The 10,153-nt window shown below is 36.5% G+C and overlaps 2 protein-coding genes across 2 annotated transcripts; one reads left to right on the top strand and one right to left on the bottom strand.

Annotated features, from left to right (window-relative positions):
• The first annotated feature begins 3,319 nt into the window (after positions 1 to 3,319).
• On the top strand, positions 3,320 to 5,392 carry LOC148923427 (uncharacterized). Its single transcript, XM_089061490.1, has 4 exons — positions 3,320 to 4,087; positions 4,221 to 4,895; positions 4,948 to 5,136; positions 5,267 to 5,392. The coding sequence occupies exons 1-4, from the start codon at positions 3,320 to 3,322 to the stop codon at positions 5,390 to 5,392; spliced, it is 1,758 nt and encodes a 585-aa protein (XP_088917616.1).
• Positions 5,393 to 8,667: 3,275 nt separating this feature from the next.
• Positions 8,668 to 9,585, bottom strand: LOC148923428 (transcription factor bHLH168-like). Its single transcript, XM_089060067.1, has 3 exons — positions 9,451 to 9,585; positions 8,935 to 9,261; positions 8,668 to 8,845 (listed from the first exon to the last, which is right to left on the bottom strand). Exons 1-3 carry the CDS (start codon positions 9,583 to 9,585, stop codon positions 8,768 to 8,770), a joined length of 540 nt encoding a protein of 179 aa, XP_088916193.1. The 3' UTR covers positions 8,668 to 8,767.
• Between the last annotated feature and the right edge of the window lie 568 nt (positions 9,586 to 10,153).

The following is a 10,153-nucleotide window of genomic DNA, read 5'->3' on the forward strand; positions in this document are numbered from 1 at the left end:
CTCAAAAGTCAAAGGTTTATTGTAGCTCCAACAAAACGCAATATTTCCCAATATTCCAAATCAAAGAAATAAGTTCAAACCAACCAAAGATAATAAGTTTCAAAATATTCAGCGGAAGCAATCCAAGAGAAAGCGAAGCCATGTATGAAGACACGACTACACTCAAAGTTCCAAACATCCATTTTATTCGATTCACTGTCTCAACACCACCGACCGCCCATCGCCGCTCAACCTGCACATAGGGAAAACACATGCATGGCTGAGTATTTTAAGCATACTCAGTGGACTCATGCCAAAACATTTTATAGTTATGCCACCCTTACCATAGTGAACTCGAGGTTTAGCATTTAATTGAAAAGATAGCATCGAGTATCACAAAATATTTCATGGACTGGCCAGTCAAATAATACCTCCCATTTTCTCATCAATCAACATTTCATATGGTGCGATGAAGTGTGGCCACACTTTCGCCCACAAGACCGGCCGACTAGCAAGGACGGCTCCCGATCTCCCGTGTACACTAGCCTGATAGGGTTTGCGGCCCTACTCAGACCCGAATTCGTTTATATAGCCCTATAGCCTAATGGAGCGCACTCGCAAACTAGGCATCAGGCACACACAATATCCAAAATAATCATAGACATGGCATAACAGTTTAATCCACCCTTATTGCTCCACTTTCATAAATTTGCAACATAAGAAAGAGTTTAAGAATAAAGCCCACCTCGATTTTCTTCGATTTCAGATGCGTACTTCTTCTTGTTATCACACCGAGAATGCGAGCTATCACCTTTAGTTCTTGTATTTCAAATAAGTCTCAATCATGGATCAAAATTATGCATGTTCTCACGTTTCCCTTTCCCATCGATTATTTTCAATATTCCCATTCAAAATCAAAGTGCGATTATCATATCATTTTTATTCACACAACAACTCTAGATTTATCATCAAAACGTGCCACGCATGAGTGTTTCCCACACACAACACACGCACACACACACAACACACGTACACGCCTACCGAGGCATGCACACACACACACACACACGGTCACACACACATACACATGCATTCCAAAATCACCGATCAATTTCCCCCTTCACTCGATCTAAATGCATGTGGGGGAGGCGTGATTTGTGATCTAGGGTTTATATCTTCTCTCTTATTTATAGAGTGCAAGATATAACATCTTTAATTAAATAAATTAAAGAGTTGGAAGAGATATGGAAGAGAAGTGGCGTTAATTTGGTTGAGAAAATAGGGGATTTCGAATTTCTAGGCTATTTAATTAGCGCCTATGCTTAAATTTGAATATTTTACGGAGTAGAATAAAATATCACGGAGCAAGAAAATAATAAATATTCTCCCCAATTAAATATAAAAGTGGCGTGTTGTTTAGCTTCTTCAAAAGGGATTTAATTAAAATCCTATTTAAATTAGGATATGGTAAGATCTCCTTAGATTTGGCAAGATATGCTAGGATATTTGAATTTATTTATGGAAGAGAGTAAACAAGGGATCAAATAATATAATAAAAATAAGGGTTAATTGCCTTAAAAATCATAAACTTTCACCATATTCCGGTTTTTCCCATAACCTTTCTTTGTAGCATACAAAATCATAAACTTTGTCGGAGTGCTCCGTTTTCCCATTTCGGGTTTTCCGGCTAAAAAACTAGATGACGTGTCGTTTTAATCCTACATGGCAGCTGACTAGACATAAAACTTTTTTTTATTTAAATGCAATTTTAATAAAACTTCTCCCATATTTTACCCCCAAAATTTACCCTAATCTTATTCACCCCAAAATCACTTCCGCCGTCTTCTCTCAATCTCACTCTCAATCTCACTCCACTTCACTCCCAATCACTCCAATCGCAAATACTCAGTGGTGGCGACGATGACTTCAGCAGCGACGGCGTGACCGGTGACGGCGTGAACGAAGTTAGAAACGAGAACACGGATCGTAAGGCTTCTCCAACAACTGAATGGCGACGAACCTGTAAGTGTCCAGCTCCTTGTTTATTGCAAATATTCTAAGCTATTGGAACTCTAATCTCGTTTTTTTTGCAAAGTTTTTTTATTAAATGGTCCCCATGGGTTTAGGGTTTTAATATTGGTTGGAATTTTGGGTCCCTGCTTACATTTTTTAATAATGGTCACATGGTCCCCACTTGCATTGTTTTTGCTCGTTTTTTCCCTCGGATTCTGTTTGATATTGTTTAATTTCATTTTTCAGGAAGCCTTTTGGCCTTCGAATATACCATGGGGGACATTTCGTACCAGATGGAGTGAAGTTCGAGAAATACATAGGTGGGAAAATGTCAGATATAAATGGTTTGGATCCAGACAGGTTTGGCTATTTCTATTTAGTGGATGAATTGAATAAATTAGGGTTTGATAGCTGGAGTAGGCTTAGCTATAAGAAAACATTGGGAATGGACCAAATTGATATAAAAGGTGATGCTGAGGTGATGAATATGTTAGCACTTCTAAATATGGTGAGAGCTCAGATTTGTCATGTATATGTTATTGATGGGAAAAAAGAGAGTGAGGGTCTGGATAAAATTGTTCAACACAAATCTATTTGTGGGGGAGAGGGTGATAAAATGGCTGGTGTAACTGTGATAGAGACTGAGTTTGAATCTGTGAAAAAGAGTAGAGTTGAGTCAGTGAGGAAGAGTAATTTTCAGTCAGTCAAAAAGAGTAAAAAGGAAACAACTTTGAAGGGTAACTTACAATCTGCTGAAAAAAGTGTTGAGAAGAGTGTTGAGAAGAATGTTGAGAAGAATGTTGAGAAGAGTTTTGAGAAGAATGTGGTTCATTCTGTGCAAAAGAGTGTGGGTGCCTCTGCAGAGAACAATGCAAGTGAAACTGTTTGCATGGATAAGAGTGTGAATGATAGTGATTGTGAAAAAGGGAGAGGTGGCTCAGGTGTGCAGGGATGTGATGAGGGTTTGGGGGAGAGATTTGATGACAGTGATGAAGATGGAAGTTACATACCATCTTGTGAGGAAGAGGAAACTGATGATGACATGGATGCTGAGGAGCTTGTGTCCGAGGATGAAGAATACACTCAAGCCAGGTTGAAGAAGAAGAAAGAAAAGGAGGTGTTTGTCATAACTGATGATATATTTTATGGGATAGTCAATGGAGGACAACAAAGTGAATATGTATCTGAGTATGAGAATTCTGAGGAGGGGGATATATACTCTGACTCAACTGATTTTGAAGATGAAGGGAGAAGAACCTGAGACAGACATGCTAGAGTTATGTACAATCCAAGGTGTGACCATAAGGCGTTGATAATCACAACAGGCATGTGCTTCATTGATGGTATTCAAGCTAGAGATGCAATCACAGATAATGCCGTGGAGAATGGTTGGCAAATCCATTTTAAGAGAGCAAGCAAGAAGCATGTTGAAGCAGGGTGTAAAGAACCTTGCAAATGGAGATGTTATGGTAGTGTAGTCAATAAGTCAGGTGATTTCATCATGAGGAATGTGAAAGGAGTCCACACTTGTCCCAGGGCAATGAGGAATAAAATTGTTACCTCTAACTGGATCGCTAGAAAGTACATGGAGACATTCAGAGTTAGACCTCAACTAACTTGTAAAGAGTTGGGTTTGGACCTAATGCAGAGGTATGCCTTTGAGGCCACAAGGTGGAGGTTGTATCATGCTAAGAGGAAATCCATTGACTTGTTGAGGGGATCAGTGGAAGAACATTATTCTAAGCTGAGGAGATACATACTTGAGTTATCTAGAGCTGACAAAGAGGGGAGGTTCGAACTACATGTGGATGTTGGTGCTGTTTTCAAAGCAATGTATATTGGTTTTTCTGGACTTAGAAAGGGTTTCAAGGAGGGGTGCAGGAGGGTAATAGGCCTGGATGGGGCTTTTTTGAAGACATATTTAGGTGGGATTTTGTTATCAGCAGTAGGAACTGATGGTAACAACCAAATGTACCCTATAGCTTGGGCTGTTGTTGAGATTGAGAATGAGGTTTGCTGGAGTTGGTTCATTCTAAGGCAAGAGCTGAACTTGGGAGAAGGAGTTGGAATTACAGTCATCAGTGATCAACAGAAGGTATGATCATTCACACTTATCATTTTCTATGATACAAAACTAATATTTTCAATTTGAATATATGAAACTTGAGAATGCAATCACACTTTTCCTTTTATCAGACACAAAACTGATATTTTAAATTTGAATTTAGGGACTTGAGAATGCAGTCAAAGACCTAATCCCACTGGCCGAACATAGAAATTGTGCAAGACACATCTATGCAAATTGGAAAAAAATTCACAAAGGCCCAGCATTGAAGCAACTTTTTTGGAAGCTTGTTAGAAGCACATACATGGAGGAATATAATTTGGCATGCAGAGAGTTGGAGAATGAAGATGGTCAAGCATTTGCAGACTTGATGGACAAGAACCCTAGCAAATTCTGTAAGGCTTTCATCACTCCAGTACAGTGTTCTGATTCCATTCTGAACAATGTATGTGAATGTTTCAATGCCTATATACTAGAGGCTAGGAGTAAACATATAATAGACATGCTTGAAGAAATGAGAACTAGATTAATGGAGAGGTTGTACAAGAAGTATGTAGATATAGAGTCCTATGAGAGTACTTTACAGTCACACTTATGTCCAAAAGTGAAGAAGAAAATTGAAGCCATGATTTATGAGAGTAGAAATTGTACTACCATTCCTGCAATAGGGGGTAGATTTGAAGTCAGTCACTTTGAGGATAGATTTGTAGTGACTCCATCTTTAAAGCAGTGTGGATGTAGGAAATGGGAAATAACAGGAATACCTTGCATACATGCATGTGCGGTTATTAATTATCTGAAGCAGGATGTGGATGAGTATGTACATGAATACTTTTCAGCTATAGGCCATAATTTCTCCCCATTTAAAGCTGGCAGCCCGTACCCATAAGCCACCACCTGTGCGGAGTATGCCAGGCAGGCCTAAGAAAGTGAGGAGAAGGGACCCATTCGAGAAGGATCCAGCTAGACCCGAGAGGCTGAGAAAAATCTGTGTGATGACTTGTCAGAACTGCCTCCAAGAAGGCCACAACACCCGAACTTGCAAGAATGAAACTGTTCACTTGCAACCTAAACCAAAGGTATTAACTTTGAACACACATGTTTTTATGCAAATAGTGAATTAATGAATTTTATTTCAGCTAAAAAGGGGGAGGCCTCGAAAGGAACTAATAGCTTCTACATCGCACAGTGGTCTCACAACTGTTCCAGGGAGGAGAGGTAGAGGTAGAGGAATGGGAAGAGGAAGAGGAAGAGGAAGAGGAAGAGGAAGAGGGGGGACTCAACCTGTGGAAGGGTCTGGCTCAATTCCTACTCAGCAAAGTGGCACATGATTGAGGACTCAACTAGTGAACTTTTGTTTTGTCATTCTGGGCTTTTGTTTTGTCATTGTGTAATATTTTGGTTACAATGGGTATTTGGAACAATCAGTAGGTTTTTATGTAATTCGAATTATGTTAAGTATCTGGCTAAGTGGTTGGATGATGGAGTTTAAACAATATTTTGGCTTGTGTAATGTTTTGTAAACAATCTTTAGTAGTTAAGATTGATTTTGCTGTTCATGGACTTAATGTTTTTTTCTTGTGTTTTTTCTTACAGATTGCTTTGTATGCTTTTATAATGATCGATTTTGCCATTTATCTTGCAACTGGAATGGATACACAAACTCTGATTTAGTTTTTCATTGACATTTAATAATGTAAGGCATGTTCCTAGAGAATCACTGCAATGTGTTTAGCTGATGCCATGAGATAGTTAGTTGATAAGATGAATGTCATTGGTATTATTACTTTTTCTATGAAGTTGATAGAATCTGGTATGATCATTTCATGAATTTTCTTTTATTTAGTTTTCGTTTTTGTGCAGTGATTTTTTTGAAGATTTTGATGCATTTTTGTTGTAGAATCTAAGAAAAATGTGATTTCTTTTTTGGATATAATTCCTAAATTTCTAGATGATCATATTTGTGTGGTGAAAAGAGAAAAAAAGAAGGAATTATCTGATCTATAATGCATGTAATGCATGTAATGTTGTAGTTTCCTAATGAATGGTCAAAACTAACTGCAACTTTTGAATTTCAATAAGTATAGGAAAAACAAAGTAAGAAAAAGAGGAAAGGAAAAAATCTAGTTGGATTGGATTCTTGAATTGAGTGAGAATGGCTGAGTAGTATCGAAATGTTCTGCAAATATTTAATTTAGTCTCTAAACTTGCAAAATCACCTCACCAACACTGATACTACCATTTATGTTGCCCTTTTGTAGAGTTAAAAAGCAGAAACTGGAGGCACATCAAAGAGGACGAAATATATTTATTCAACCAAAGAGATTCTCTGCTGCTAGGAACTTTTCTTCTTAAGACATTGAAACACATCACAAATCACAACAAAATCCATTGTCTAAAACATTACACGTTCGAGTCACATATTCTACTAAAACATTACAAGTTCGAGTAGCACATTCCATAGTTTAGTACAAACAAGGGGTAGTCTACATAATCTAGATAAGTAGCCATAGCACGATACATAAAAACATAATGACAAACTTCAAAATCTGGTTTTGGCGTCGCAAATTTTCAACAACGGTTTGGAGCTCTTCAACTTCATCAGTTTTTGAACGGATTTTCTCATCGAGCATATCTTGCATAGCAACTCTTGCTCTCAAAGCCTCTTGCATGCTGTCCCTCTCCATCTTCATTTTTTGAAAATAGCTCTCTTGATTCGGTGACAACGAGGGATCAATCCAACGAAAGAATTTGCAGTCGTCATTCTTCCATATTTGGCAACGATAGAAGCGTCGCCCGGGATTTGCTTGTGTCTTCGATGTCACAACCTCAGCTTCAAGACCATGGTCACAAACCACGGGTTCAAACCTTGGCCAAGTCCACTGACTCGAATTCTTCGACGATGTGGACATTCTAAGCAAAAAATCAAAAATTTAAAATTTTCAAATAGCCCAAATGCATATCAACATTGCAGTCTCCATCAACAACATTGCAATCAAAAATATTTTTTACAAAAATTAACCCTACACTTATCAAAAAAACAAATTTGAGATCCAACAAATTGAAAAATCAATCGGTAAACAATGACATCTCAAATTCAAAGCAGAAACCTAATAAAAAATGAATTAAAAATCGCACATTGAGAAACGGAACCCAGAAACTCACGTTCCAAAATTGAACCCAGAATCTCACATTCAAAACCATAAACGAGAATGAGAATTGAATCGATTATTACCTCGATATGGATTCCAATCTGAAGGAGTTGATATTGCCTACCAAGCTGAAGCTCAATTTCGCGACGGGAGAGGCTGAAATTGAAAGTGAAGGTTTTAATCCCCAATTTGGGTTTAATTTGGGGATTTGATGAAATTGATGGTTTTCAGCTGTAAAACGACGACGTTTTGCATGTATGAAACGACGTAGTTTTGTAAATTTCCGGCGTATTCCACGTAAGAACTCAGGCATGCCACGTCCGCGTTATTTCTGCCGGAAAATTCATGGGTCGGGTCGAAAGGGAAATTTGCACACTCCGACAAAGTTTATGATTTTGTATGCTACAAAGAAAGGTTATGGGAAAAACCGGAATATGGTGAAAGTTTATGATTTTTAAGGCAGTTAACCCTAAAATAATCCCTTCTCCCATAATAAGAGATTTTCAAAAATCTCCAAGAAATAATAGGGGTTTCGAATTCTTCATGGAATAAATAAGGAATAATCGGACTTTGGATAATAATCCCAAACAATAATTAAATCCAGAAAAAATAGGATTTCTTTCCAATAAATAGGAGGGGTCGAAAATTCCACATAATTAAATAATGCTCCTATTAAATTCTCTCTCATCCCTTAGGAAGATAATTCACCACAATTATTATTTCTCCCCACATTAAAATATCCACATATTCGAATTTCACCTCCACTTCACATTTTCCAACGACTTTGACCATTCCACGGCCACGTCATATTTTCCACAATATTGACTATTCAATAGTCACGTCACATATTCAACAAGTTTGACTATTCAACTCAAACTCAACTCAATATCGCAATTAAGTCACAAAGAATATAGCAATAATCACTCATCATTTAATTCCACATAATCATAGCATTAAAAGCATTTAATGCAAAAATTTCCACGTCACAAAAATTAGGGTTCGAAAAAGCGGGATGTTACAATTGTAGTACTTCCTTATTCTTAATTTACTTTCCCAATTAGTACCCCTTATTGTCATTATCTATATATTACACAGTGTTGTTGGATGGAGAGAGTATTTTTAAGATAATTAAAATAATGATACATAAAACATATGTAATGACTCTTTTGTAAAAATAAATTCGACCATAATTCTAGGACAAATGTAAAAAGAACATTCAAATATTTTCATGGGATTTATATGATCATATGATTTTAACGAAATCATATGAAAATGAAATATTTTAATAGTTAATTATTTAATGTTCACGATTACAAATTCAACGGTTTCGTTGCCTAATAGGTGAAATCACATTCGTCCGATCATTACTAAGTACACAGCAGTCAACAGGAGAGATGTATAAGAAATATTACAAACATAAAAAATTGAATAATGTAAACAAATTTGTAATGGTCTGACTCTCACCCTAGAAATGAGATTCTGATATCCTTACCACTTACCCTAGAAATTTATAATTGCATAAACATTAATGATCTCAATTCCTTTTAAAAAAGAAATTTTACAAGTTTGTAGAAATGATCTCATGTATCCTATCACTTATTCTTGAAATGTCCACTCCAACCCTGCAAATTTTAGCCTGCCATAAACATTGTAATACTTGAATTACATACTCATAAAATATCACATGAGTTAATATAAATGAAGCTCCATTTAATGATTGATCACCTGAGCATGGAGAGTGTGGATGATGCTGTCGCCAACACGAGAAACGTTGATGGTGAGAACTTGAGCCGCTTCTTGTTCGATTACGCTAATAACTTGACTTAGAAAGAAATTCTTGTTGAGGCCACTGATCAACACCACCTCCACACCATAACCTAACTCCCTCACTGTCAGAACTGGAGGCTTTGAAGAAGTTATAGCCACGTAGTTTGTCGTCGCGCCATGATTTATGAGTTGTGCCTTTCTTCTATTCAATGCTTCTATCCTCTCCGTCAAGATCTTGATGTAAGCAGCTGCTTCATCTATCTGATCTTGTTGTGACAAGAATTCCTACACACAATTTAAATTAACATATAATGTATATGTATGTTTTAAGAAATTCAAACCCTTAAAGGAAACCCTAACGAATATTAAAATTCAATTTTTTTTCTAACATATCTAAATTTATATGAACATTATCATTCATGAACTCATGAAGCATTGTATGAAAAATGAAGACATATATACTAATATACATACCTTGGGTTGGCTGAAATGGCGATCGGGAATGATGGAAACGAGCTTAATACTAAGAGCTTTCATTTGAAGCCTTCGATTTTTTTCAATGGTTTTTCTCTCTAGTTTTTTCTTGGGATCAGGCTGGCTTCGCTTCATTGCAAACCCTAGATCGAAGAAAAATTAATTAAAAAAATCGACGAGGAAATTAATTAGCTTGTTATGGATTAGAGCTTGTATGAAAAATGAAGACATATATATACACACACACATATTTATATATATAGAGTGAGAGTTGAGTCCTTTAATTGGAAGCAAAAAGGCAGTGGTCCTAGCATATTTTTTCAAAGATGAGTAGATACGCCTCTTTAATTGAATATTTTATTGATAATATAGGTAGAAGGAACTTGGAATTTGCATTGTTCATGTACAAAGCTATTGTCCTCGGCTCCATTAATGCGTGACAAAAAAAACGGCTGCATTATTGCTTGCATCAAGTTTGGTATTTACTCAAGACTTTTCATGTTGTAGGGTGGTTTATGAACATTTTTAATTACTTTGCATAATATTAAATTTAAGGCTATTGGTTCTTAAAATCATGAATTTTGGTCAAATTCTAGTATTTCACACACACCTTAAAAATTGGTCTAAAATAATAAACTTTACATTCTAGGAGTATTTGTTATTTTTTCAATCGAGCCCAAGTAAGATATTACTATTATGCAAA

This window comes from Salvia hispanica, chromosome 6 (assembly GCF_029641045.1).
Source record: "Salvia hispanica isolate PSC_SH4W2 chromosome 6, Shi_PSC_v1, whole genome shotgun sequence".
Taxonomy (NCBI): Eukaryota; Viridiplantae; Streptophyta; class Magnoliopsida; order Lamiales; family Lamiaceae; genus Salvia; species Salvia hispanica.